The sequence below is a fragment of the Monodon monoceros genome, unplaced genomic scaffold (genome assembly GCF_005190385.1).
Source record: "Monodon monoceros isolate NGI ecotype Baffin Bay Population unplaced genomic scaffold, NGI_Narwhal_1 Super_Scaffold_18, whole genome shotgun sequence".
NCBI classification, from domain to species: Eukaryota; Metazoa; Chordata; class Mammalia; order Artiodactyla; family Monodontidae; genus Monodon; species Monodon monoceros.
Genome location: NW_021703774.1, coordinates 156,088,862 through 156,116,793, shown reverse-complemented (window position 1 = coordinate 156,116,793; position 27,932 = coordinate 156,088,862). Strand labels below are relative to the sequence as shown.

Here is a 27,932-nt window from a genome sequence, read left to right as displayed (position 1 = left end):
GCTGAGGAGGCCCAGAGGTGTGACTCACCCCACCAAAACCAGTCCAGATGATTTCTTCCCCTACATGTTAGGGCAGTGGGTCTTCTATATAGTAAATAACTATTATTTCTTTCTGTGCTAAGTACTTTTCCTATATTTTCTCACTATATTTTCTCATTTAATCACCACAGTTGTTTTGGTGAGGTAAGTGTTTATCTCCATCTTAAAAACAAGACAAAGAACTCAGAGAGGCAAGCAACTTGCTAAAGGTCACAGGACGAGCAGGGCACAGAGGTGACATTCAGATTGAGGAGCACTGGCTTCAACCCCTCTCTTAACCACTATTTCTGCATCATTCCTCAAAAGACATTCCCCAGAACACTCATGCACACACAGGGTAGAGGCCTGGGAGTCATACCCATCTAGGTGCAAATTCTAACTAACTACCTGTACAACTTTTGTCAGGTTACTTGCAGGGAGGTGGGGGGGGGGGGGAATCTCTGTGCCTCAGTTTCCTTTTCTGTAAAAAGTGGTAGTTTGTGCTGAGGCTTAAAGGAGATCACGGCTATAAGGAGCTTAGTACAGAGCATGGCAGGAGGGATGCTCACGTTAAGTGTTTACCACCCAGACTCTGTTCCCATTACAGACTCACAATGCACATCTGCATATTAAATGCTCCGTGGAGGCAGGGAGTACGTTCGGTTTTAAATCCCCAGTGCCCGACCTGGAGGAGGCTTGCATCCCATACATGCTGAGGGAACGCACTGCTGCTCACTCCGCACACGGGATTTCCTTGGCCCGCTCTGAGAGCTGGCCTCCCTTCAAGTCCCAGCTCCCAGCAATAGAACATGTTACCCTCCCTGGCAGCCCACCCGATTTCAGGCCAGGCTCCACCAGGCCTGAGTCAGACCTGGTGTCCGTCTCCCCCGGCCCCTCCTGCACCTCCACATGACATCACCCAGCCCTGGTCATTCCGAGTCCTCAATGAGTTAAGAAGGCAAAGTGCTTAGAACAGCCCCTGGCACAGGGGAAACACCGTGACCGTGTTAATTCTAATTATGCCCCTAAATTATCATTCACCCCCTGCCCCACTCTCCGTTGTCTGTGTTAGTTCAAGCCGGATACTTTGTGATTTTCTTTTCCTGCGCGCCCAGAACTATACCTCCCACTTGTTCTACTGTAGAAGTGAAGAGCTACCTGTGCACTGTCTACTAGCTATAGAGCCGCACACTTCTTAACGCCTGTAGGAGTGGATGGGGACTACTGGAGCTCTGGTTGCTGTCTATCTCTGAGCCCGTTCCTGCACCTGAAGAGAGGAGCTGCTGGGCCCTCCCTTCCTTGAAACACCCTGCCTGGCACAGGGCAGGTGTCTGCAAACAGCAGCCTCGGCTTGGTCTCCAGCACTGGTGCCAGAAGAGGACTCTGGTGCCTGGGACCAAACTCAGTGGCGGTCACTCTTTTCTGCCTCGTTCCCCCAACATGTCTTGGCAGGGTTCACGTGACATCTGCGTGCGCTTGTTAATGGGTCACTTTGAAATGACTCTCACGCTTCTCCAGGCAAACCACAAGCCCCCTGCAGCCTGATGCCTGTTTCCTGGCAGTGCAGCAGGAAGCCTGGACACTTGGTAAAGGTGCGGCTGGCCTGTGGGGGACACAGAGTTGGCTCTAATTCTGAGCTCTCAATGAGACAGAGAATTGGAATACTGACAGAGGCTCCCATCAGCAAAGGGGGCCCACCAGAGCAGATTCTCAGCCCAGGGTAAAAGGGGGTATATATAAAATCATCAGGGCAGGGGGGAGTAGTTTGTTAAAAGCTTCCATGCAGTTCTGCTCTGCCTTTTCAGGTGAGACTCACTCTTCCAGGAGCTGGGAGCCAGACACACAGAAGCTACTGTCTATGCCTCCTAGGGCCTCTGGGATGTGTGGCCTGGCGTGCAAACCTTGGGGAGCCACCCTGCAGGGCAGTGGAGGGCAGAAGAAAGTGCCCTGCAAGGGAAAGCCCCAGTCCAGCACTGCTAGTTCATAGCTGATGACTTCAGACAAGATATTTCACCTCCCAGAACCTCAGTGTGCCCAGCTGTGACTTAGGGATCCACCGCCTTCCTATTGGAGTTGATGTAAGGCTCAAACAAATGCGGGAGAATGGATGTAAAATCATAACAGTGGTTGTTGTCATAATGATGGCTAATGCCTTCCGAGCATTCACTACACGCCAGGCAAGGTTCTACACGTTTAGCATGCATTAACTTGTTTAATACTCACAAAAGTCCCATGAGGTAGGTCCTGTAATTACAATATCTCCACTTAACAGACGAAGGAACTGAGACACAGAGAGGGTAAGTAACTTACCCAGCATCACAAAGCTAACACGCAGCAGAGCTGTGATTCAAAGTCAGGCTGCCTGGTCCTGGAACACACACTCTAATCATGATGCCACAAGGATCTCAACTCCTACTGCTCTCCCCTCACCCCCTGGCCTCCTTCCTATTCTCCAAACACGGCAGGCACGTTCCCACCCCTGGGGCCTTCGTACCTGCTCCCTTGTCTATCTGTCAGGAATACTCTCCTTTGCAGGCTCTCCCCTCATTTCCTTCAAGTCTTTTGATTTTTTTCTTTTTCCCTTTTTTTCCTTTAAGTCTTGATTTAAACATCCTCTTCTTTTCAACACTTTTCTCAAATATCTTCCCTGGGCTCTCCCCATTTTCTCTCCTCACTCCCTGCTTTAACCTTCTTATCAGGACACATCATTTTCTAACATACTATATTTTATTTATTTCTCTTGCTTATCGCCTGTCTCTCTTATTAGAATGCAAGCTCCCAGAGGGCAGAGATTTCATTCTGTCCACTGCTGTATTGCCAGCACCTAAAACAGTGCCTGGAAAATGCTAGGTGTGCAAAAATTTCATTGCATGAATGAATGTTGAACGCTGCTCCAAAATGGTGAGCTCTGCACCAGTGTCCAGGATTGTTAGCTGACCCAGGTTCTGGGTTCCTGACAGCTGACCAAGGCCCGAGCTTGACACAGGTGTCAGTGGGGTACCTGGGCTACAACAACAGGGCATTCCTCAAAAAAGGTCTGGGAGTACACACAGCCTGCCCTCAGGGACCAGTGCGTCCTCCGTACCACTCTGGGAAGCGGGAGCACAAGGAGTGAGAAATGACACATACAAGCGTTGGGGCAGGGGAGCGGCACACTTGGGGTCCAGCCCAGAGCATGCGCCCTGTTGCCTTGACCCCCCTCTTCTCTTCTCCCTCTTTACCTGAAGCCCAGGCATTCCAGGGGGGCCTGGTGGTCCGGGAATACCCGGAGGACCCTGAAGGAGAGAAGAAACCATCAGACCCAGAAGAAAGTTCTGCCCCATCGCTGGGGGTGCCGGCGTTAGGATGCGCAAGCCTTGAGGCGCGGGCGGACAAGAGGAGAGACGGAGGAGACAAGCGACACACACCTGCGGGCCCGGCTGCCAGGAGCTGCCCATCCAAAGTCCCGGAGCACCCTGGGTGGGAGTGGGGATCACAAAAGAAGGGGAGAGGCTATAGGCAACGTCCACACCAAGCACAGGGCTGCGTGGGGACGCAGTTGGCTGGGGCGCAGGGGCCTGTGCGTCTTGGGCACAAGGCCGGAAGCCAGGCCTCACCCCCAGGCCGGGGGGGAAGGCTCTCGGCACCACTTACCGGCATGCCAGAGAAGATGGGGTCCCCTCGGGAGGGGCAGGAGCACTCTCCTGGCTCACCCTGAAAAGAAAAGAGCGTTTGTCAGCAGGGGGTGAGGATGGAGGACCCTCTGGAAATCAACAGCTGGGAGGCAGGGCAGGCTCTAGAGATGGAGAGGGCAGGGTTTAAATCCAGGATCGGCCTCTTTTGACGGTACCCTTGGGCAATCTGAACCTCAGTCTCCTCATCTATAAAATGGGGATAATAATACCAAGTGCAAAGACTGTCATGAGGATGGAATGGATGAATGTATATAGAGTTCCTGCCATGTGCCAAGCACTCAGCCATCAACAGCTCTTGGTGTTGCTGCATTTCTAGCTTCGTCATTGTCTGCTGCTGCGTAAGTATTCAGCCCCATTCCCCTTGGCCCAGCCTGGCTTCCATGCCCTTCTCTCCTGGTCCCTCATATCCCTGTCCTCTCACTAGTCCTTCTGAACTCAGTTCCTTCCCCTGTCCTCTAACTCAGCGTCCATCTGAAAATGTAGCTTCCCTCCATGGGGGCCTTGGAGCTCTCTAGGTCTCCTGGGATCCTGATTGAGCCCTGGGCCAGCAACGAGGGAGCTAGTGGGTGGCAAGGAGACCAGGATGACTCCTCAGCACCCATCCTTCAGTCCAGGGCTACAGCCAAGTGCAGAGGGTCCCCTGGGTGGCAGAGCTCCAGGGGCTGCTAATTTCCCCAGAGTATTGGTCACAGGTCCCTGGGACTTACCTTTTCTCCCTGAGCTCCCTTTTCACCCTGCAGGGAAGAAACACAGGGGGATGAGTAGATAGGGGTGTGGAGAAAGCCAGCTGTGGCTTCCTGCTGCCCCTCGACACGGTACTCACCAGCATCCCTCTGGCTCCTGGAAGTCCAGTCTGTCCTTGCTGCCCATCAGGCCCCTGAAGGGAGAGAGCCCAGGGTCAGTGGACGAGGCTGGACAGCAGCCAGCCATCTGGCCTGCCAGCAGGGGAGGGTGATAGGACAAACAGAAGCAGCGCCAGGCTCCCCTGGAACCCACATCCCAGTGCCCATGTCTTAGAGTAGGAGACTGAGGCCCAAGAGACAAGGCGAGGAGGAAGGAGGAAGAACACTGGCATTTCCCCAGCACTTTCTGGGTGTCAGGCACTGGGCCAAGCACCTGTCAGGGCACACTGGATGGAATCCCTACTCCCAGCCCTGCAGGATGGTATTGTTCCATTATACAGGTGAGGAAACAGAGGCTTAAAGACATTTTGTAATAGACCCAACAGCACGGCTGCACCCAGGTCTGTGCGGCCCAAAGTCCCTGCTCTGTCCTCTTACCCTTTAGTGTTTGACACAATTCTCTCCATCATAAAAGTTCTCTCAGTTGATTTAAGGAGGAGACAGGAATTTCAGCCCCGATTTGTCAACAAGGAATTGAAGGCCCTGAGAGGCTGTCACTGGCCTGAGGTCACACAACTAGTGAGTGTGGCACCAGAATTGGGAAACCTCCCGGATGGGATTCAACTTGAGGGAAGACGGTGTGGAGAAGTCAGCAGGGCTTTCTGATGGCTGCTGTCCTGCGGGACAGGCCACCTTCCCACGTGGGACTCAAAGCTCCCTGAGGACCAGGGCCGCCTTCACCTTCACCTCTGCCTTTACCGGGAGCTCCCTGGGACAGGCGGGGACCCTGACTACCCAGCTGTGCTAGGCAACCACACGGACGGTGGGGACTTGGGCAAGGCTGCGGCCCCTCTGGGCTTCAGCGCACCCTCAGGAGGAATCCATCTGTGATTCCCAAACTGGGCCTGGAATTTCTCTAGGGATCCATAAAGACAGAAAAGATACAGTTCACGGGCTATTTTCAACACTACCAAAAGCCTAGGAAAAATTATACGTTTGCCCACAACCTGGCATGGCACAGGCTGGCTGAAAGGTAGCATTTCTTTGATTTAGGCTAGAATTATGTCATCTTAAAAAATTCTAGTGTGTTCATGTGGAGTCGAAGCTAGCTATTATACAAGTCTTTGATGAATAAAAATGAGGAAGTGCATATATTGTTACCTAATCTATGCAATTTGTTCAACAGACACATCTCTCAGAACATGGGAATCACTGGTGGAACAGCAATAAAGGGAGGTCCTTGAGGGTAACACGGTTGAAAGTGTTGCTGGTCTAGATAGATCTGTGCGGGCTAGTACGGTAGCCAATAGCCACATGCGGCTACTTAAATTTAAAATAATTAAAATTAAATCTAGGGCTTCCCTGGTGGCGCAGTGGTTGGGAGTCCGCCTGCCAATGCAGGGGATACGGGTTCGTGCCCCGGTCCGGGAAGATCCCACATGCCGCGGAGCGGCTGGGCCCGTAAGCCATGGCCGCTGAGCCTGTGCGTCTGGAGCCTGTGCTCCGCAACGGGAGAGGCCACAGCAGTGAGAGGCCCGCGTACCGCAAAAAAAATAAAAAATAAATCTAACGTTTAGTTCTTCAGTCACACTAGCTACAATCTGAGCGCTCGACAGCTATGTGGGGCTGGCGGCCACATCTCAGGCAGGGCAGAGAGTTCTATTGGGCAGCACTGTTTTAGATGATCCCAAATGACTCCAAGGTTTGAAGTGGAGGGTGGCGGGCAGAACATATGGGCTTTGAGTCAGACAGACCTGGGTTCAAGTCCCGGCTCTGTCTCCTCACTCTCTGGCCTTCAGTTTCCTCATCTGTGAAATGGGGATAATCATAGCCATTCCCTTACAGGGCTGTTGTGAGGATTAAGTGAATCTCTGTTTGTTTAGAGCTTAGCACAAGGCCTCAGCACTGTCACTGCTCAAAAACTGGTTGTGTTCAATACTATCATTCTTCAGGGGCTCCCCCCAAACAGGGTGGTCTTCCTTCTCCCAGGCCGGGCCAGGCTGAGGCCTCTCTCCTCCTGTCCCCCATGTTGCTGGGATGGGCAGGGTCAGCCCCATGCCCTCTTCCTGGCGGCAACGCCCTTGGTCCAAGCAACATCCCCAGTGTGGAGCGCAGGGGGCGGGCCCTTACCGGAGGCCCAGAGACACTGGCACCAGCAGGTCCCACAGGCCCAGTGGCTCCTTTCACCCCTGGAGATCCCTGTGGAAGAGAGGGTAGAAAGGTTGCAGGGCCAGAGTTTAAAGCTAGCTACAATCCAGCAGGTGAGACCAGGCCTTGGGCGGCCCTCTGACGAACATCCCTCAGCTCCCATGTCCCCTGTGCCCACTGCCAGGACATTCCGAAGTGTTATAAGTCTAGAGCCCAGGGCTTCCCTGGTGGCACAGTGGTTAAGAATCCGCCTGCCAATGCAGGGGACACGGGTTCGAACCCTGGTCTGGGAAGATCCCACATGCTGCGGAGCAACTAAGCCCGTACGCCACAACTACTGAGCCTGTGCTCTAGAGCCCGTGTGCCACAGCTACTGAAGCCCATGTGCCTAGAGCCCGTACTCCGCAACAAGAGAAGTCATCGCAATGAGAAGCCCGTGCACCGCAATGAAGAGTAGCCCCTGCTCACCGCAACTAGAGAAAGCCCATGTGCAGCAACAAAAGACCCAACACAGCCTAAATAAATAAATAAATACATAATAAAATAAATAAATTTAAAAAAACAAAAAGTCTAGAGCCCAAGCAGACAGAGGCTCACCTTGGCACCCTTCTCTCCAGCAGGGCCAGGTGGCCCCCGAGGTCCCAGAAGCCCCTGCAGATGGAAGCACACTTAGTTACCTTTATCCTAGAGTGGCCCCTTCACCTGCCCATCTCCTCCAGGCCCGAGGCAGACGTACCTGAATGCCAGGCAAACCCTGGGCTCCAGGCTCCCCCTGCAAGTCAGAAAAGGCAGACTGGGCCACAGCTGCCCAAGCCAACCTGCCCCGCCGGCAGACCTGGTCTGGGGTGGGGTGTCGGCCAGCCCAAACTCAGGAGAGCTCCCCAAGGAGACTCTGAGGGTCAGAGAGGGGCAGGGGGTCAAAACCAAAGTCCCAACAGAAACAACCGCAGGCCAGGGCTGTGCCCTTGAGCGTCTGGAGGCAGGCAGAGCTCTGGGGTTTGGGGCACAGGTGGGAGTGATCAGCTGGCTAAGGGAAGTGCTGGGAGGCAAGCAAGCAAACGTAAGGCTGGAGACTCACCTGGGGCCCCTGGACTCCCACTCCTGGAGGCCCTGGCTCTCCCTGAAGAGGCAGAAGGACAAGCCTGCGCTTGAGATTCCCCACTCACCCTTCTCCCCTGTCCCAGCCCCTCCTCCTGGACCTCCTCCACCTCCGCGCCCTCCCTGCTCTGCAGCTGATCTCCATTCCCCTCTCCAGGCCCTCCGTCCCCAGGCGCATCTCCGCATCCGCGCCCTCACCCACACAGAGCTGCAGCCCAGGCCCTCACACTCACACACACCTGTATGCCCTTCAGTCCTGGGGGTCCTTGAACTCCTGGTAGACCAGGCTGGCCCTAAAAGACACAGGTGAGCCATGGGTCCCCTCAGGGGAAAGGGGGCAGGAGGGAGAGAAGGAAAGCCCAGGGAGGGAAGGACAAGAGGGCAGGTAGCCAGAACTCACCGGTTTACCAGGCCTGCCCACGCCTTCCGGCCCCGGATCTCCCTTCAGGCCTGGCTTCCCAGGCGGTCCTGCCCTGTTGGTCAACGCCCCCTGCAGGCTGGGGCAGGCAGTGCAGCCATCACCCTGGTCAGAGAGGGGCACAGCCAGGAGCTCGTGAGCCAGGCCTGGCAGCCAAGCCGGGAGGAGACATCGAAAAGGGGATCCTTGTGCCCTTCTGAAAGCTCTGCCCCTCCACTGACCCCTCCTCAGCCTGGGATATCAAAATCGGCCCCTGACACGCCTAGCTCTCCTCCCTGCCTCGGAGAATAGCCGAGGCGCCTCCACCCAGTGATTCTGGCATCCCCTGAGGCTCACAGCCTGACCCCAAGTCCTTCCCCTCACTAGCTCTCAGCCTAATCTCTTTCTGCTCATGCAAAAAACTGCGCCCTGCCTGACTGACCTTTTCTCCTTTTGGCCCTGAAGGGCCCCGAACCCCAGGCTCTCCCGACAGTCCCGGCCGCCCCATGGTGCCCGGTGTTCCAGGATCTCCGGGATTCCCAGCATCGCCCTGTAAGGAGTAGGGTTCAAAGAGGGCAGGGGTGATCCAGCTGGAGTAGGGTTCAAGGAGGGCAGGGCACGGTGCCCTCTTGGGACCTGCAGGCACTCAGAGCCCTTCACTGGGGCTGGGGGCTGGGCAGGGAGTGGAGAGTGGGCACAGGGCAATCAGGAATAGGAGGTGGGGAGGGCATCTGAGAGGAGGCGGTGCCCACCCGTGCCCACCAAATTATCTTACCTTCTGTCCCTTCAATCCATGCTCTCCAGCTTTGCCCTGAGGAGGAAGCACTTCCAGCACCCATTCACTCATACTAGACACCCTTAAGTGTCTGGCACTGTGTTAGACTCCGGTAATATACAATATACAAGACAGATCAAAATCTCTGCTCTCATTCTAGTGAAGGGATATTCAAGAGAAGACACTTGAGCCAGGATCCCTGCCTGGGTGATCCTGGGCAAGTTACTTAACCTCTTTGTGCCTCGGTTTCTTTATCTGTCAAATGGGGACAATAAAAAGAGCACAGGCTTCTCCCTCGTAGGGTTCTTGTGAGGTTAGCTGATACAGCTGATACACATGAAACAGTGCATGGCTCGTGAAGTACGCTATGTCAGCATTCGCTGCTATTAGTAAAGCAGTAACAATAATAATCGCCACGGTGGTAATTATCATTTCTTGAATGCCTATTATGTGCTGCTAAGTTCTTCACACACATCGTTCCAGGCTTTACAACAACACCGTGCATAGGAAACAGAGGCACAGAGAGGGGAAGTAACTGGCTCAAGCCAAAGGGCTAGGAAAAGGCAGATCTGGACTTCGAACCCAGGTCCACCTGGTTCCAGGTTGGTGGTCTTTCTGCACAGCCGGCCATGCTGTGTCCCAGGACGAAGGGCAGAGGCCTGTCAGGCCAGCTGCCTCTGGGGACAGAGGCACTGACCCCTCCACACACTCTCACCTACTCCCCACTGCACAGGGAGCCTAGAGACCCAGGCAGCCCCTGTCCCCCTTAAGCCCTGCCTGTATCCCACCTCCACAGGCCCCAGAACTCACCTGTTTTCCTGGCAGGCCAAAGCCTGGATGCCCAGGCTCCCCCTTCTCTCCGGGAGGCCCAGGCAAGGCCACCACGTGGCTGTCCCCATCCTGGTGCTTGGACAGGGCTCTGCATGACTCACAAGGCTCCCCCTGCCAAGCAAGGACACAGAGTTGGGGGACCCCAGGCAGGTTTGGAATCTGGGGCTGGGGAATGTAGCCCGGCCTGACATAGCACCTGTGCTTGCCAAGGGATATCTCAGGAGACATTGTGGGAAAACAGGTAAGAAACGAAGGTGGGGGCCAAGGCCTCAGGGGTCCTGACATCATGCTAAGGAATCAGATGTTACCCTCAGGCAGTGGGGAGCCTCGGAGGGTTTGAAGTAGAGCAGGATAAGCGTGTGTTTGGGAAGCTGGCACTGGCTGCGGCGCGGGAAACGTCTTCAACTTACCTTCTCCCCCTTGATGCCTGTGGGTCCCACTGGCCCTGGAGGCCCCTGTGTGATAAGAAGCCGTGTGTGATGCCCAGCGTCTGCCTGGGCCGTGCCGGGGCCTCTCATCTCCCCGCGTCCCACCTTGCCCTTCTCCCCAGAGCCGTTGGCATCCAAAGCTCACTTACCAGGCCGCCGGCTGGCCCTGCCTCCCCGAAATTACCCTGAGAGCAAAGCAGAGAGCACAGGGCCAAAGTGAGGAGGCCACTCTAGGCCATTCCCAAACCCCAAACGACACAAATAACCCCTTGGGGCCCCCAGCTACCCCCCTCATTTCCTGGCTAGGGAAACTGAGACCCAGAGAGGGAAAGGGATGTCCCCAAGGTCCGCAGGGGAGTGTGTGGCCAGCCTGTTTCCGTCCCCAGCCTCACTCTGCAGAATCCCAGCCCCAACCTCAGCTCTGGCCCAGCACGCAAAGATCACGAATTCATTTATCCAACAGTCACTCGCTGGATGCCTGTACACACTGCGCACTCAGCGAGGTGCCACTGGGTAGCAGTGAACAGCACAGACAAACACACTTGTGGAGCTTACACCCTTGCAGGGACACCAAGAACTTTTAAATAATTGTAACTGAATAGCGATGAGTGCTGTGAAGGAAATAAACAGGGTGATGAGACAAAGTAGGCGGGGGAAGCCATTTTAGACAGGATGGTCTGGGAAGTGTTAACTACAATTATTATCAGAAAGACGAGACAAAGGCCAACCAACGAAACAACAGGGGGAGGTAGAGAGGAAAAACGTTCTAGACAGTGGGAGCCACAAGTACAAAATCTAAGAGATGGGAACATTCTTGACATATTCCAGAAAGTAAGGAGGGCAGCACATCTAAGGCACAGGAAGTGGGGAGAGGAAAACCAGATGAACCTTCAAGGCAGGCAGGGCCAGGTGTCCAGGGTCTTGTTAGGCATAGAAGGCCTTCAGTACAAAGTCGAGTCATAGAAGTATTTTAAGCAAGGAAATAATGTAACCTGAGGGTTTTGTTTTGTTTTGTTCTTTTCTTTTCTTTTTTAACAAAGCCCCATTAGCTACTGGATGAAAAAGTTTAAGAGCTGCAGCGGCCACAGGCAGGCCAGCTAAGGGGCTGCTGCCACCATCCCAGTGAGAGATGATGGGACCCAGATGAAGTGGCGGTCGTGGAGGTGAGCAAAGCAGGTGGAGTTGAGAGAGGTGCTGTGGCAGAACTGTCAAATGGAGGAGATGATGTGGAGATGGGAGGAATCAAGGATGCTGCACCGTTTGGGGTTTGAGGAGGTTTGAGGAACTCGGTATATGCCATTTACAGAGATGGGGGGACCGGAAGAGTAAACAAGTGTGGGGCGGGAGCACAAAGCTCCATCTGAGAAATGACAGGCGCGATTTGCCTGGTAGAGCGGAGTCTGAACGTCCTGCATTATTAGTTCAACGCTGTCATTTGTCTCCAATGCAACCACAAATACAAACGTTCACATGGCACTGAAATCGAGTAACTCAGCCGAGTAGGGAAGATGACCAACTCTGGAACCACGTTCCCTGGACTCAAATCCCAGGTCTGCACCCAAACACCCATGTGACTTTGAGCAATTTACTTGGCCTTTCTGGACCTCTGTTTCCTCATCCATAAAATGGGAATAATGGAGTACCTACCCCATGAGGTTTTGGGAGGAGGAAACAAGTCAATACACCTACAAGCCCTTGGAATGCTGCTCGGCACAAAGTAAGTGGTAAAGAAGGGTTATTATTATTTTATTATAAGGTAGTCTTGAATGTACTTAATTGTTTTGGATTATCAGTAAATTAAAAATACAACACTAAGGAACTTTCTTGGAGAACATGCGGGCTCTCAGAAATCAATTCTTTGACTCCAGTCTGCAAAACACTGATGAATTTCTTTCCCTGTGGATTTACAGTTTGATCTCTTATCTATGTTGTCCCTATTCCCCGTCCAGGGACCCCCTCCCCTGCCTCCCGGCCAAGAAGACCCTGGTGTTCCTGACATCTAACCAGGTCTCACCTTCTCTCCTTTCAGCCCTGTTGGCCCTGGAGCCCCAACTTTCCCCTGAAAAACAATCAAGTCACGTCACTGCATCCCCCCCACTCCCATCCCTCCAAGACTCCATGGGTCCCAGTGTCCACCCAGAAAGAGAAAGGCCAGCTCAGAATTACAAATCCCACAACCCTGCAGGTAGCTGGACAACTACCTCTGTTATACAGATGGGCACTCAGAGGTTCTAAGAGGGAGTCCCGGGGCAGTGCAAGGGTGGAGGGAGACACCGGGCTACAGGCCTGGAGAACCTGCCTCAGGGCCTCCCTCCTGGTCTCTGCCTTGAGACCCAGAGCCTAAGGAGCCAGGGAGGCCACCAGTGTGGCAAAGATGGGCTGGCCTGGCCTGGCCTGGCCTGGCTAGGAGGCAGCAGTCACTCACCGGAAGGCCAGGCAAACCGAGGCCAGGAGGGCCCACATCTCCTTTGGGCCCTATAGAGGGCCCAAGATGTTGGGCTGCTATGGCTGAGCTGCAGGACAAGCAGGACTCCCCCTGCGGAAGGAAGAAAAGGGATCAGAAAGGCTCCCAGTAGTCAGAAGGCGCCAGCCAGAGAACCGGGTCCCTCACCTTTTCTCCTTTGAGGCCTTGGATGCCAGGGTCACCCTGCAGGGAGAAAAGGTTTATGGGCTGAGAGACTGGGTATGTTGGGGCACCCCAAATTTCCTAGCCATATATGAGGACAGCAATGTCACACACCACAAATGCTTCAAACACCCAGGGGTCCCAGGGGATTCAAGGTCAGCACCCCAGAGCCGGGGCTCATCAACCCATGTGACAGATGGAGGAAATGAGGCCAGGCTAAGCTACCCCGCCAGAAGTGCCGGTACATACCCGATCACCCTTTTGTCCACCAGCTCCCAGGCCCTGCTGAAAAAAAGGGTCTGTGAGGGAGTGGGGTACAGAGTCCAGGCCAGGACCATAACCCAGCCCTGCCCGCTCCTTTCCTCCACCTCCAACCAATACCCAATCCCAGGAGGAGGGCACAATCTCACTCACTATAAGGGTTGGCTCCACCCCAGCTTGCCCAAAAGGCATCTTAAGCTTTGGCTGGGAGAACCCTGGTTGGTTGCCATGGAGACCTGGGGTAGCCTTCTAGCCCAGCCCTAAACTCTATGGTTCAGCCCCCACCCCCATGGAGCTGAGAGCCTAGACTCTGCCCACACTGTCTCTATGGCCATGAGAAGTTTCCAGCCCCTCTGCCCAACTCCTCTCTATGATTATGCCCCCTGGTTTTTTTGGTGGAGTCCCACAAGGGCCACCCTGGGCACTCACCCTGGCTGGTGCAGGAACACCCGGTTCTCCCTTGGGCCCTGGCTTTCCAGGGAGCCCCACAAAGTTCTGGAACCCTTCAGGCAGCGCTGGGCACACTTCGCAGGGGTCACCCTAGCAGAAGGGAGAGAGCATGAATGGACAAGTTGGGGCTAAGACCCTGGGAAAGACAAGGAGCTCTAGGCATGGGGTGGGCCAGGGCCAAGTGGACAGCTGGAACACTGAGGGGGCTTTCCGTTCAACCGACTCATTCATTCAGCTTACGATTCCTGGACATCAAAAACTACATCCTCAAAAGAAAAAAAAAAAAACTACATCCTCACAACAAGCCATAAGAAATCACTGTGTCCCATTTAGAAGTATGGCAACTTGGGCAAAGGGAAAAGCTCATTGACTTGCTGTGTTCGTGTGCGTGGTCGAGGTGGGACTTGAACCTGTCTGTGTAACTCCAAAGCCAGGCCCTTTAGTAATCACACGCACATCACAGGAACAAAGAAGGGGTGGGGGTCCCCCGAGGAGGGTCCCAGGCCCAGCGCCCTTGATGCTCAGTGTCACCTTCAGAGAGAGGCTTGCCCTCCCATCCCAACCTGGGGAAACCAAGCCTGGGACTCACCTTCTCTCCCTTCAGCCCTGGAACCCCTGGCTTCCCCTGTTGGAGAAGCAGTGAGCGTTAGTGCCACAGCAGAGAGGGCCCGAGGACCTAGCCCCTCTCTCTCTGGAGGACTTGGTAGACGAGGCCTGGGCACGGTGGGCAGCAGCTCCCCTCCCCCACCAGATTGGGGTCACTCACAGGTTTCCCACCAGGACCTTCCTTTCCCGGCACTCCGGAGCTGCCCTGTGGTCAGAAGAAGGGTTAAGGGGGAGGCTTCTGGCCGTGACCTCAGCCCATGCACCCCTTTGCCATCCAGTTCCCTCTCTGGACAGCAGGACAATCTCGCCAAATCTCCCATCTCCTCTCAGTCGGTTTTGTCAACAAACACTCCCTTCCTGTTGCCTGTCCTTCTCCATGTCTAACCCAAGTCCTTCTGGTTGCAAAGGAAGGGAGAACATGAGGCCTCTATGTGCCCCTTCCCCAGTGCAGCACGTTTGGAGGTGACACGGGTGACCCCAGAGGAACCACAGCAGAAAGACATTTCCAGGGCTTTCTGCTTGTCAAGGCATAGGGCCCTAAAATGAGCTTGGGCCCTCTAATTAGGCCACTCCGGTCATTACCAGACTTAGGCCTGCCCGTCCCTGTGCCTGCAACCCAGGCCAAGGCTTCCACGTCAGCAAGCACTGGGATGGGGACACTGCCCACTGCGGGGCCCAGCCCCCTAGCCCCTTCCCCAACATGCCGGCCACCTCCCTCCTCCCTGCTGCTGTCCCTGCTGCCCCGGCCACCCCGGCCCCATTCTCCTCTCTCCTCCCACTAAGCAGGGCGCCTCCCGCATGTGCCCCTGTTCCTGCTTGCACTTACCTTGTCTCCCTTGGGGCCTGGAGGGCCACCTGGGTCCCCCTGAGGGCAGAAACAGGGTCAGGCAGGGGCTCCCCAGGGCCCTCACATTACAGTGAGATCCACTCTGGCCCTTTCCCCCAACCAGGCCCCCTGGGACCAAGCCTTACCTCCCCACCCCTGGCCAGGAGGGAGAAGGGTCTCTGAGGAAAGGAGGGCAGAAGGGGCAAGGGGTACTCACCGGGGTCCCAGGAAGTCCTATCCCAGCGGGCCCAGGGAGGCCAGGGGGCCCAGGCTCTCCCGCCAGCCCCTCAGGCCCAACAAAGCCAGGGTCTCCCTGGCACAGAAAGAAGGTGGTTATGAAAGAGCTACCGCCTCAGCCCCATCACCCACTCTTCACCCCTCAGACACCCACACTCACCTTCTGCCCTTTGGGCCCCATGACACAGATCTCTCCTGGCCGGCCCTGTGGGCAGGGGGAGGGTCTAAGAATGGCTGAGGCCTGGCACCTCCCAGGGACAGCAGCCCCGCTGGGACGTGTAAATACCCAGCTGCCCACCCTCCCTGCCCTGTCCCAAAGCCTGACTTCACCCAGTGCCCCGAGGTCATTAGATGCTAACGTCAGGACATTGGAGGTCAGGGGCTCCTAGGCTGGGAGTCAGGATGCCCAGGGTCAGGCCCTTTTCTGCCCCCTCCTGGGGCACAGTTCTCCCCTCCCTGGGTCTCTGTTCTGTCTGAGCAGAGTAGTGGGTTAGATTCCGAAGCTTATAGTCCAGCATTTCAGGACCACGTGCTGAGGGATGTGGGGATCGTGCTGAGGAAGGGTCCCAAGCACCGTACATCTCGGCCTGGCTTTCCTGGAGAGCCCTTGATGCCTCCGTCTCCCTTGTCGCCTTTCTGGCCCTGAAGAAGGAAGAGGCAAAGTGACTGGGGCTGAGAGAAGGGGCTAGAAGAGCCAGGACTGCTCCATCTGGGGAGGGAAAACTGCTTTCTAGATCTGTGGTCTCAGCCTCCCCAGAGATGAAATGGCTTCACAGGAGGGGAGACAACAGGAAGAACTGCCACCAGCCAGGCCACTTGCTCAGGGAGTCTGTGGCTTTTCTCTCCAGGTCTGGCAGGAATTTGGACAAGGCAGGAGGACTGGGAGGCTTCGGGAGTACTACCAGCTCTGGGCCCAATGACACCATCCCCTAGGATGACTTTGGACACCTCCCTCCTCCTGTCTGTAGGGTTCGCAGACCTCCCTGGCACCCACCCCTCAAAATCCTGGCCCATTACCTTCTGGCCTGTGGAGCCGGGGAGTCCTGAGGGTCCCTGAGATAAGGAGGGGACACAAAAGAGAGGTGAGGAAAGGAGGGGGAGGCTGGCCAGGACCCCGCTGCCCTGCCCTGTCTCTGGTCCCATACTCACCAAGGCTCCCGACTCCCCCTTCTCTCCCTTTGGGCCTTCTGCACACTGAACAGGGAGATAAGGTGTTGAGAGGGGCCCAGGGTCACCCCCATGGGCTCTGAGGGCACAGCCCCTTCCTCAGGGGCTGACCCCATATTGGCCCTAAAGCAGGCCTCTCCTCCAGGCCTTACCTGAAGCGGGGCGTCCGGGGAGATTCGAACACAGTCATTGCCCTAGAGGTAGGGAGCAAGGGATCAGCCTCCTAGGGGAGCCATCCTAGACCTGTTTTGAGGAGGATGGGCCCAAGAATCCCATAGTCGCAGGTGCCCCTAGAGGATACAGGTTTCCACACACTAACCCCTAGAGAGACCCTGTCCCTCATCCCCTGTTTGGACCAGGCTGCAGGTTTCCATCTGAGATGATGGGATGATGGCTCACATTCCAGCCCAACCCCAGGGCACAGGTGGGAACGTTCTGCCGTGGACATGGCCGGGGCACTTACCCGGGCTCCCTTCTCTCCCTTGGGTCCTGATGGACCAGGCAGGCCCTGCTCACCTTTCCGTCTCTGTGGATGAGACCAAAGCAAGGGCTGGGACCAGAGGAGCACATGAGAGCCTTGAAGAAGCTCTCCCCATCCTGGTCTTCTCCACGCATCCACCACACACGGGTGTGTAAATGAGCACAGCCCTGCCCCCAACCCCCCCCCCGCCCCCACGCACACAGCATATGGATTCCATACGCATTCATCCGCCTGTCCCTCCCACCCCAAAAGACCATATTTGGCAAATCCGTAGTTTCAAGCAGAAGATATCTCTTCTCCCACACTCCAACCCAAGCATGCTAGCTCACACACAGCACACCCAGGGGCACAGGGACACATATGCGTGGACACACACATGTGCAGTGGAAGACACCCATGATGGTGAGTGTCAGGCTGCCCGAGTTCAAATCCTACCTCCACCGCTTACAAGCATGTGTCTCAGGGCAAGTTATGTGAACTGTCTGAACCTCAGTTTCTTCTTCAATAAAATGGGATTCATGTCAGCACCTACCTCAAGGGGCTGCGGTGAGGAAGAAATGTGACACTGCAGGTAAAGTGTGCACCACTTAGCACGCACGTGGAGGTGGCTCCAAGAATGACATTATATACTCACAGGCACACAGAAGTGTGCAATCTCACATTTGCACATCACCCACAAGCTCTGTGATCCTGTCAGGCCCACAGGTATATGGGTTCACCCCCCTGCACATGTGCAAACATGTATCCAGAAATGCACATAGTCACACACACACACACATAGACACACACACACAAAATCACACCAGTCACCCATGTGGGCACAGCTGGGCCTCGGTTTTCCCTGAAATAAAATGATAGTACCCACCCTGCAAGATGCCTGAGGGGGTTCAGGAAGGTCATGGTGTCAATGGGTAACCCAGTGCCTGGTGCACAGTAGGACCTCAGAAAAGGGCAGTTCTTAACATCCTCACATCCACACAACCCCCTACTGTCTCCAACACACACACACACACACACACACACACACACACATCTAATCACCCCACATATATGCAGGCTTGGGTAGCCCTGATATATACACACAGCCAAGGGGCCACATGCCATGAGATGGACTAGCATCACTGAAGAGGGCAGAGGTGGCCTGTTCTCCATCTGGGACTCACCTGGGGGCCAGAGGGACCAATTGTGACCTGAGGGGACAGATGAGAGAGGATGCAATCATCTCAGGGAGGGAGAGGGAAACAGAGGCCCAGAGAGGGCAAGAAATTTAGCCAGGGTCACACAGGGGTGGCTGAACCAACAGCCCAAACCCCAGCCCCTGCTATGTCTCCCAGGCCAACCAGCATGCTGATTTTATTTCCCAAAGCTGTCAAACTTACGGAGGCGTTTGACCTACCTTCTCTAACCTGCCTGGCTTTGGCTAGCTCTACCCCGCAGTTGCTAGGATAACATGGCTGCTCGGTTGCCATGGTAACCCCTGCATATCTGGGAACCATCAGCTTTACTGGATTTGGTGGAGGACAGGACGGAAACAGGGGAGGTCAGCAGAGGGGGTACTTCCTGATGTCCCCCAAGGCCAGGGGCTTAGAGCCGAGGGGAGCGGGGGCTGTGCCCTTTGTGGATCAATGCAGAATGTCAACGCAGAATGTCAGGCTGTGGGAAAGTGGTGACTCATACTGCCCACGGAAGAGACGCAGTTGGGTACCAGCTGGGCTCGCACTGAGCCCCTTTCCCTTGTCCTTCTGGACCCCAGAGGGAGGATGGGCCAGGACCAGCTAGAGAGGGATAGGAGGGGAGGCCCTGAGCCAACACGTGGTTTGGGGGGCCATGCTGGGCTGAGCCAGCCCTTCCCCTTCTCTGCCTCTAAGATGACATGGTAAGACTTCCAAGCAGAGCAGGCCTGAGTCCTTGTGGGGAGTGCCAAGCTGGGATCAGCAACCAAGGCTCTGATTCTGCCAGCCGCCACCCCGGCCCCATTCCACCTGGAGCCCAATACATTGCATGAGGCTTCCTTCCCTGGGGCCCTGGCTTGGTGGGACTGCGGGTGTGGGTCAAACCCAGCTCTGGGGAGTGGGCAGGCAGAGAGTGTGAAAGTGCACAAAGACCCCCTTGTCCTGAACCAGGAAGCCGCCAAGCCAACCTCTAGGCAACGCCCACTCCCAGGCCCCGTCCACCCCACCCAGCACACTCTCTCTTCACTCACATTGCTCTCCCGGGCACCATGGACACAGGGTGGGCACTGAAAAGGAAGAATGGGCCTGGAGGTCAGGTCTGCGAGCCCAGGACCAGCCCTCTCCACCCCACTGGCCCCCTTACACACACCAAGAGCATCACAGGTGTCTGGGTGGAGCTGAGGAGCATAAAGATGGAAACCCTGCCAAACAGGCCTCGCCCCTCAACTGCCACCGACCCAGAGCCAAGCCATTTCTCAGATGAGGAAACTGAAGCCCAGAGAGGAATAGCAGTGGGCCCTGGGTCACACAGCATGCTGGAGCAGAGTGAGGCCCAGAATCCAGGGTCCCATGGCCAAGGCCTGGGCTCTCTCCAAGATATCCGTGGCCATTTGCTGCCAACTCAGCAGGAGTGTCCAGGGCTGAACACCCCGCTCCTAAGGAGAAGCAGCAGGCAGACAGGGTCCAGCAACAGGTCCCCAAGGAATGCTGGGAGCTGTGTGGTCATCCCACACCCCCATGCCCAGGCTCCAGGGCACCAAAACCTTGTCCGAAGGGCTCATGCTGGCACCTTTCCAACCAAGCTCTTTTTGCCAGTCTAGATGGGAGGCTTACCTCATCCACTGCTGTCTCCTGGTGGACCTGGGAAGAGGGAGGGCATGAGAATGGGTGGGGAATGGAGGGGACAAAGCACTGCTTCCAACACCCCTACCCAAGAACCACCAGAAGCAGGTGTCCTAGATAGTGCCAGGTACGGTCTGTCTCGCTCCCGTTCATCCTTCCTTCTCAGAGCTGGCACCTACAAATCCTAAGCTCTGTCCAGGAGAGTGGGGGCAGGTGGGAAGAGCATGGGCCGAGAGTCTCGCCCACGCACTGTCTCTACCTTTGTTTCGCTCTCTGCCTCCTGGCTGATTCTTCCCGTCAGCTGGGCGTCCACCTGAGCAGACAGAATAAGGGGGGAATCTTGAGGAGGGGGCAGTTCTGGGGCCCACACTAGACAGGGGCCCACAGGCAGGGGGGCCCTCAGGATGCCTCAGCCTGACATCCGGCAGCTCCCAGGTCATCAAGAGCCTGCTCAGGCCCCTGGCACCCCAACAGGCCCCCCCCTTCCTTTTCACCCCACCCACGTGATGTCGGAGAAAACAAGACCACGAATCAATGGGATCCTGTGTTCCTGCAGCCAAAAGCTGGGCAAGATGCCCGGCGGGCAGGGAGGCTGCCCTGCCACGGTGTGGGGCTACGGGAGGCACTGGGCTTCCCTGCCGCCCCTGAAGAACCTAAAGCGGGCAGGGCAGCTGGCCATGGAACCAGCCTGGCACTTGCCCGGGCTGAGCCCAGGACGATGAGTGAGCCCCAAGGCAAGCAGTGTGGCACCTGGCCTCTGACCCCAGATATCCCTGTCCTGGAGAAACTGCCTTTGGGTGCCAGCCTGGTCCTTCCCTCACTAGGGTCTGGGACGGTACCAGTGAGGGTGTGGGTAGTACCAGAGCTAGATGGGCACAACTCTCAATGCCAGCAGGCAGGCAGGCACAGGGTATTACAGTGGGCTGTCTCTCTGCCTACCAGAATCCGATAGGGGTGGGAAGCAAAGAAGCAGGGCTTCCAGTGCCCTCCCTGCCTCGGGGCACATGGTCAACTGACCCTGGGGGCAGGCCCCAGTCAGGTCAGGGGAGGGGCAGGCCCACTTGTGCCTGTCTATGCCCACGTCTGCCTGCCCTGCCTACCCACCTTGCTGTTTTGCGGCTCCTCCAGGCAGAAGCAGCGGGTGTAGACCTTGCCCTCAGTCTGTGGATTGATCTCGATGAGCTCATTGCTCTGCGTGTCCCGGCGGGCCTTGGAGGTCTCTGGGGGACACTGCCCAGTGTGGGGGAAGGGTTGGGGTCAGTACAGAAGGCAGACACCCCCCCCCACTTCACCCACTCATCATCCTAAGATCTCTAGGCATCGCCTTCCTGGTCCTCCGTCTCCAGCACACTGTGTCCCTGGACAGTGCCCCAACCCCTCCCAGCTGTGCTGGGGCCAGGCCACTCACCCCTCCCGGCAAAATCTCACAGCAGCCCTCCTCCAGCACAAGATCCGGGTCACAGTAGATATGTGCCTGCTGAAGGTCAAACTGCAGGGGACACACAAGTGTCACTTCATTCTAGCAAATAGCTCTGAGTTCTGGCCCCTAATGAGGCACAGAGATGGCTCCATCCCAGAGTTTGCCCTCAGAAGGTTTCCAGTCTGGCCTGGGAGACCATCAAGAATACAGCTGTCACAAAAAGCAAAACAAAACCATACGCGAAAGAAAGAGGGAGAGGGGGGAGAAATGTTCGCTTTGGCCCAGAGGAAGAGGGGAAGAGGAGATTTCATTCAAGCTGGGCCTTAGGACCAGTAGATATTCAGCAGGTAGGTATACAAGGAAAAGCATTCCAGGCAGAGGTAACAGCATAGGCAAAGGCTGGTGGTGTGAAAGTATTAAGTGAGATGGATGTCTGGGATGGAATCAACCAGAGCAAAAGCTGCATGGAAAGATGGAACAGAAGATGCTGCTGCAGTCATTTATAGGGACCAGATCATGAAAGACCTTGAATGCCAGGTTAATACGTTCAGGCTGCATCTGGAGGTCAGTGGGGAGCCATGAGAGGATTCTGAGCAAGGGAAAGCCCTGGTCAGATATAGGTTCCCGGGAGCTCACTCAGGCTCCCAGAAAGTAGGAGCAGAGTCCAAGCCTGACCTAGCACTCACCGAGACAGGTTTGCCCTGCTCAGCATCTAAGCCCAGAAAAACATGGCCCACAGGCTGCATGGGTCGCCAGGGCCCCAGAGGCCGGGAGGAGACTGATGTGCAGTCCACATGCACAGAGGCTACGCGTTCAGCCACGCTCAGCACCAGCTTGTGCCAACGCAGGTCAAAGAGCTGGGGCACTGAGAAGATGCAGGACACAAAGTCGCCATCTTGGCCCCGGGCCCGGAACTCCAGGCTCTGCTCTTGGCTGTTGACTTCCAGGGAAATCTGTGTGGAATTGGGAAAGGCAAGGACAGAGAATCAGAGCCCCCCAAGCCACAGCATGACAAAGGTAAGGGCTCTCAAGCTCATTTCACAGGAGGGGAAACTGAGGCCCAGAAAGGGACGAAAGCTGGCTGGGGTCACAGAGCAATACCTCCTAAGAGGATGGGATAGGTGGGGTGGGGGTGGCCTTGAGGGTGGGCACTGGGATAGAGCAGGGAGGCCCCAGAAATCACAATCTGGGACAGAAGCTGGTATGGACTGGTACTGCTCGATGGCCAAGAGCAATGGGGGTGGAGCGGGGGGGCGGGCTCACCTGCGGGTACCCATTTCCATCGGTCACTTGAAACAAATACCACGTATTCTGGTGGGTGTGTTTCTTCAGCAGTAGTGTCAGCACCAGGGCAAACTCACTGGGGAGGCCCCGAGGGAATACACGTCTGGGGGTAAAGCAGGGAGGGTGCCTTGAGGCTCAGGTAAGAGACCACCTGCTGCCCACCCTGGGCCCTCAGGACTGTTGAACCTACACGACACACGCACAGGCACACACCTCCAAACTGCCACACACATACATATACACATCCATTCATTCTACAGATGTTTCTTGAGGGCCTACTATGTGCCAGTGGTGGGTCTGGCTGCGGGGGGTAACAGGGGTGAAAACACAGAGAAGAGGCCTGTCCTCAGGGAGCCTTCAAGTCTGACGGGGTGATGCGGGAGGTAAGGCCATAAACAAAGGATCCTCAGAATGACTGTTGCACTATTTCATTAGGATTGTGGTAAGTGCTTCCAAGGAATCCAGGATGCCTTGGGGAGAATAACCGGGCCTGGGGCAGGGAAAGAAATACTGAAAAAAGATGAACAGGTTCAGCACAACTGGAGCAGCAAGAAAGAAAGGGAACATTTTGGAAGATGAGGCTGGAGAGGTAAACAGGGGCCAGGCCACCCAGGGATTGTGGGAGTTCGGACTTCACACGTGTGGGCGCACACACACACACACACACACACAATTCTTGAAGGTTCCCTCCTCCATCCTGGAGTCCTCATGGTGCCCACAGGATGCAGACTTGTCCTCACCCACTGCTAGCCAGAGTTGGGGAAAGGACACAGGGTGGGCCTGCCAGTCCCCTTCTCTCTGCACGCCCTGCAAGGCCCAGGAGTGGAGACCAGGCTGACTCCTGACAGGAAGCAGGATACAATGACCCACGGGTGCCCCTGAGCTTAGGCCCCACATGCAGAGTTGCTGGGAGTGTGGCTAAGGTCAGTACTGATTCCCAGCGGTCACACTGGGGCCTTTACCGCACGGGCTGGGTGACTGAGACCGCTCCCAGTCGCAGGATGAGAGGTCCCTTGGGGTTTCGGATCTTCTTAATGGCAGATATCTTCATGAGGCTGAGTCGGCGGATGAGACTGAAGCCTTTAGGGGAGACAGCAGATGACAAGCTCAGCTGGAAAGGTGAGTGGGGTACTGGCCACTCCAGGAAGATGGTGGAGGGGAGACGACAGGATGAGATGAGCACTCACCAGTCACGTTGGTCGATAAGTCGCTTCTGTGTTCCAACTTGAGTCCTTCTTGCTGTGAAGGTGGGCACCGCTCCCCTGGAAAAGAATTGGCAGTGGGGCATCTGGTGGACTCAGGCTGAGGTGACCGCACAGCCGGGCTCTTGGGGAACCTGGGACGGAGCAAGTTCATGTTCCCCACACTGCATCTTTACCCAGGCTCTGCCTTGGGGCTGCTTTCACCTTTTGCCTTCTGACCCTGGCTACCCTGGGAGCCAATGCACAGATGGGAAGACTGAGGCCTGGCCCAAGGCTACTAAGTAAGTTCATAGCAGAGCAAGATCAGAATTCCTAGAACCCAAATCTCCCTAGGACCCTCAAGTCAGGGGCCAGGCCAGCAAGAGAATGAAAGAAACTCTGGGCAGGCCTACAGCTCAGATGGGGGTGGGGAGCTGTGTATATACATGTGCCCCCTCCACAACATGCACCCAAGTGGGAGACAGAGGAGCACTTCAGGGGCAAGGAAACGTCAGGTCCATGCACACTGTGTTATATACCAGTGCATGCACATGTCTGCACATGTGTGAGTTGTAGATGCCTGTGCCACCAGGGATGCCATGTGCTGCTGGTACACATGTTCTCAGCAATGGGTGGGGTTCCACTTTCCACAGCCAAAACAGACAAGCAGGCCAGACACAAGTCTGAGTCAACAGATTGACTTTTCACCTGGATAACTACATTATGAAACTGTGAGAAAAGACTGAGGGCCTGAGTGGACCACAAGCTCAAGGGACCCACCAGAACCTTGGGGCTCCAGACAGGGTATATTAAGGGGGTAAAGGCTCGTGCAGAAGGGGATAGCTTAGTCAGGTCTCCAAAACCCTTAAGGGACAGGTAGGCAGCCATGCGCCTGCCTCTTCTCTAGGGCTGATTGAGCAGAAGTAATGAGAGAGTGCTACAACAGGAGAGATGGAGGCTAGAATCAAAAAAAAACCTTTTAATCAATGGAGATGGGGTAGCTGGGACAAGCCGGTGGATGCAGCTCCTAGAAGCTGGGCATTGGGATGCCTGGCGGGAAGAAGGAATCCTAGATTCCTAGGCCCAGTGACCCGCCCCTGGAATCTTTCTCCCCCAGGTTTGTCCAGAAAAACTCTCACTGTCTTTAGCAGCAGCAGCAGCAGCAAAGGGTGACTCACCCCTTGGCAACGGGCCCAAATTCCTGACAGATGTTGAAATTATCTGCCCCAATCCCCAGGGGACCCGGTGAGGGAGAAGACAGTAAGGCACATATGCAAACATGCAAAAACACATATGTACACACACAACCCACAGACAGTCACATGTACCCCACTCACATCTGCATCTTGGTTTTTCTGCCTCTTTTGGCTGGATTTGGGGTGCTAGGAGTTCTATTTCTGCTCAGACACACAGCCAGAGGGCACCTAGCAGGGCAGGGCAAGTTGCCTGGTCAACTTCCTCTGGCTTTGGGCCCTGGAAAGCTACACCCTTTGTCCCATCCGGCGTCTGGGCCTTGAGGCGGCCCCTTTATCCAAGATCGCCGTGGAGGAGGAGGAGCACGTGGGCTGGAAGATGGATTCTCCACCAGGGCAAGGACTGGAGAGGCCTGGCCCGTTTGGGGATACGCAGCCTCCCTCAGCAGGGAGAGCTTGCTGCCGGCTCCTGCCCACCACGCTGGCCCCACCAGCAGCTGGGGCACAGGTTGGGTTTATGTATTAGGGTGGGTGGTTCTTCCCACACACAGAGACACAGGAGTATGTACAGATGCACACAGCAACTCTGAGATGTAAACGCAGAGAGGCCCAGAGACACACAAATATGTAGACAGAAACACACATCCTCTCTAGCTCACCTCACACTGACTCATGCGTGCAAACACCTCAGGCCACCCTGAGCCCAGCCTCTGGACTCTCCTATAAATGCCCACGTGACCCAGGCCCGTGGTCACATCCGTGCACAGGACCCCACACCTCAGAGAGGCAATGGCAGGCCTATGGCACTCTGATCCTCACGTCATCTCACCTGTATCTGCCTCATGGCTGCAGATAACACAGAGACTGAGCAGCCACAAGCCAGGAGCCCAAGATGCCCACATCCTGGTCCAGAGAAGTCGGCCGCAGCCACAGCACCTGAAAACCATAGAGAGCAGGAAGGTGGATTCCTGAGCTCACGGAGCAGAATTCCACACGTGGGCAAGCAGCAACCAGTCCATGGGGCCCAGGTGCTGGTACTGGGGTTGCAGGAGGTCTAGCCAGGCGTCAGTCCCCCTCAGAGGCCCAACCACAGGCCTTGGGCTAGGATTTGGGCCGAGGTGATATTCAAAATATTTAACCACCGGTATGGCACGGACACCGACCAGCCAGAGCAGAATGCTGGCTGGAGCGCTGAAAGCAGGTCCAGGCGGCATCTGGCTGCGTCAGTGGACAGTTGCTGGATTGAGGAGAGATCTAGAGGGTCCTAGAAGGCCAGCTCACTCGGGATAGCGAGGAAGCTTGAGGCAGAGGCTATTTGCCAAGACACTTGGAAGTATTTCAATATTTTATCAACCTGTGCACTGTATTGGTATATGCTAGCCTGGCACCTGGCTAGCCGCATCCAGCTCAGCCAGGCGGCCCTGTCTGGCACCCACAGGGTCAGGGGCTGACAGCTGGGCTGAGTCTCCTGGAAGGCATCACAGGGTTGATGAGCCAAGGAAGCCTCCCCCATGGGTGCAGTGGACGGGAGAACAGGTCAACGGGCTTAGGACCTTGTTGCCAACCTCCCCTGCTGATGGATGCTCGTCTTTTAGTTTATTAAACCCCGATGGATGGGCCCAGATAAATCCATGCGGGCTCAGCAAGCGGCCAGCAGAGCCATACATCATCCAGCCTCCCCCAAGACAGGCAGCTCGCTCACACACACAGTCATGCATGTGTCAGCATGACACACACAGATACACAGGCACATATACACAGAGACATATTTGTGCCCGTGTGTGCATACAGTCCTACCTGCACACAGGCATGGTCACAGAGACACATGTTCACGGTACACCTAGACACACCAGCTAGTACATATACACGTGCACACAGCCAGCCTATGACTACCCCTCCATAGGCCCTCCTGTCGGGAAGTTCTTATGCAAGTCTGACCTCATTCCCTCCAGCTGTAAAGGAATTCTGTTTCCCCTCCCTCTGCTCTGGACAGGGAATGAGAGCAGGAAGGACCCCTAGCCTCAACATATTTGGAGATAGGACCCCAATCTCCTTCCTCCTGGGGCAGAACTGCTCCCCCACCCTATTCATCCCCCATTCTGGTGGCATGCACATCCTATCTCTCAAACCCTATCCTGACCTCCCCCTCCTGCCAGTCAGTGGAAGGACTGGCAACTGTGAGAGGCATGTGAATGCATGTGAACTTCCATGTGTTCCCTGTCCCCTTCCTGCTCCTGACCTCTCGACTTCACTCCTCTAGCCCCATCCAGAGCAGGGGGCTCCAGGGATAAGAGAGAAGCTTCCAAGGAGATGACCCCGTCCATATATGAAGGCACAGATCTGGGGGCAGGGAGAGTCAGAACCGCAATGGAGGTAGAGCTCATCCTGCTTTAAAGAAGGGGACTGAGGTCCAGAGAGGGGATGCCTCTTGCCCCAGGTCACACAGCAAGTCAGGGGCAGAAGGGGCCCTTCAGTCCAGAGGCCCGAGGCAACCCGCTCCACCCCCACTTACCGTGGCTGGGGATCCCCGCCACCTCACTGTGTAATCCAGGCAGCCCAACGCAGCCAACCGCGGGAAGCAGGGCCTGGGTTCTTCAGACCCGCTGGAAGGTCCTCGATTACTTCTGGCCGGCCTCGGGTCCCCAGTTTCCCCTGTCCTGAGCTTTTGGGGCTGAATGCTGCCCCGCTCGCATGCCCGCTCGCCTGCCGGGGACTGCCGGCCACTCCGGGTGGGGGAAGAGGGGGAGGCTCCAGGGGACTGGGGACTTGCCAGGGCCGCTAATGGAACACAGCTGGACCCGCCCGCCAGGCAGGAGGAGGGAGGGAGGACCGAGAGGGGTCTCCAGCGGTGGCAGAGGCGGCAGGACGCAAGGCCCACTCCTGGCCTGGCGGCGCTCCCAAGCCCATCCCTCCCACTTGCCCCGCCAGGTAAGCGAGCGAGCAAGGCGGGACCCTGCGTGCCCGGAGTTGCCCTGCAAGGGGCTCTGGCGGCAGGCGGGTGGGCGGGGAGTCCGGCCCTTTAAGAGCCAGGCCTGGAGCTTGAAGGGCCTCCCCTGTGCCACCCCCTTCCCCTTCCCTCGCTGGGCCTCCAGAAGGGTGGCGGGGCTGGGGGGAGGGGAGGATGGAGACCCTCCTCCCCAGCTCCGCAGCACCCGTGACGTGGCTCTACCCAAGCCTCCTTGGTCAGCTTTTTC

General features: G+C 56.1%; 1 protein-coding gene across 9 annotated transcripts in view; it reads right to left on the bottom strand.

The window, feature by feature from the left end:
• The window catches only part of COL16A1 (collagen type XVI alpha 1 chain), a 51,138-nt gene extending 23,416 nt beyond the window's left edge, over positions 1-27,722 (bottom strand). For 2 of the 9 annotated variants that reach the window (XM_029229692.1, XM_029229695.1), the window contains exons 1-43: positions 27,251-27,721; positions 25,568-25,674; positions 23,552-23,626; positions 23,327-23,444; positions 22,344-22,467; positions 21,767-22,033; positions 21,069-21,149; positions 20,765-20,890; positions 19,920-19,973; positions 19,652-19,678; positions 19,069-19,104; positions 18,029-18,055; positions 16,848-16,910; positions 16,537-16,578; positions 16,367-16,411; positions 16,235-16,270; positions 15,797-15,859; positions 15,378-15,422; positions 15,198-15,293; positions 14,981-15,019; positions 14,315-14,359; positions 14,138-14,173; positions 13,528-13,638; positions 13,087-13,122; positions 12,823-12,858; positions 12,637-12,747; positions 12,226-12,270; positions 10,361-10,396; positions 10,194-10,238; positions 9,763-9,894; positions 8,953-8,988; positions 8,620-8,727; positions 8,181-8,303; positions 8,020-8,073; positions 7,761-7,802; positions 7,419-7,454; positions 7,280-7,333; positions 6,665-6,733; positions 4,516-4,569; positions 4,400-4,426; positions 3,652-3,711; positions 3,426-3,473; positions 3,240-3,293 (exon numbers count right to left, since the gene is read on the bottom strand). In XM_029229692.1, coding sequence (XP_029085525.1) covers positions 3,240-3,293; positions 3,426-3,473; positions 3,652-3,711; positions 4,400-4,426; positions 4,516-4,569; positions 6,665-6,733; positions 7,280-7,333; positions 7,419-7,454; positions 7,761-7,802; positions 8,020-8,073; positions 8,181-8,303; positions 8,620-8,727; positions 8,953-8,988; positions 9,763-9,894; positions 10,194-10,238; positions 10,361-10,396; positions 12,226-12,270; positions 12,637-12,747; positions 12,823-12,858; positions 13,087-13,122; positions 13,528-13,638; positions 14,138-14,173; positions 14,315-14,359; positions 14,981-15,019; positions 15,198-15,293; positions 15,378-15,422; positions 15,797-15,859; positions 16,235-16,270; positions 16,367-16,411; positions 16,537-16,578; positions 16,848-16,910; positions 18,029-18,055; positions 19,069-19,104; positions 19,652-19,678; positions 19,920-19,973; positions 20,765-20,890; positions 21,069-21,149; positions 21,767-22,033; positions 22,344-22,467; positions 23,327-23,444; positions 23,552-23,626; positions 25,568-25,640 — 2,835 coding nt within the window. In that variant the 5' untranslated portion in view covers positions 25,641-25,674; positions 27,251-27,721. Of the gene's footprint in view, positions 1-2,241; positions 2,263-3,239; positions 3,294-3,425; positions 3,474-3,651; positions 3,712-4,399; positions 4,427-4,515; positions 4,570-6,664; positions 6,734-7,279; positions 7,334-7,418; positions 7,455-7,760; positions 7,803-8,019; positions 8,074-8,180; positions 8,304-8,619; positions 8,728-8,952; positions 8,989-9,762; positions 9,895-10,193; positions 10,239-10,360; positions 10,397-12,225; positions 12,271-12,636; positions 12,748-12,822; positions 12,859-13,086; positions 13,123-13,527; positions 13,639-14,137; positions 14,174-14,314; positions 14,360-14,980; positions 15,020-15,197; positions 15,294-15,377; positions 15,423-15,796; positions 15,860-16,234; positions 16,271-16,366; positions 16,412-16,536; positions 16,579-16,847; positions 16,911-18,028; positions 18,056-19,068; positions 19,105-19,651; positions 19,679-19,919; positions 19,974-20,764; positions 20,891-21,068; positions 21,150-21,766; positions 22,034-22,343; positions 22,468-23,326; positions 23,445-23,551; positions 23,627-25,567; positions 25,675-27,250 lie in introns of all 9 variants that reach the window. The other 7 variants (XM_029229696.1, XM_029229697.1, XM_029229693.1 and 4 more) reach the window with 6 other exon arrangements.
• Between the last annotated feature and the right edge of the window lie 210 nt (positions 27,723-27,932).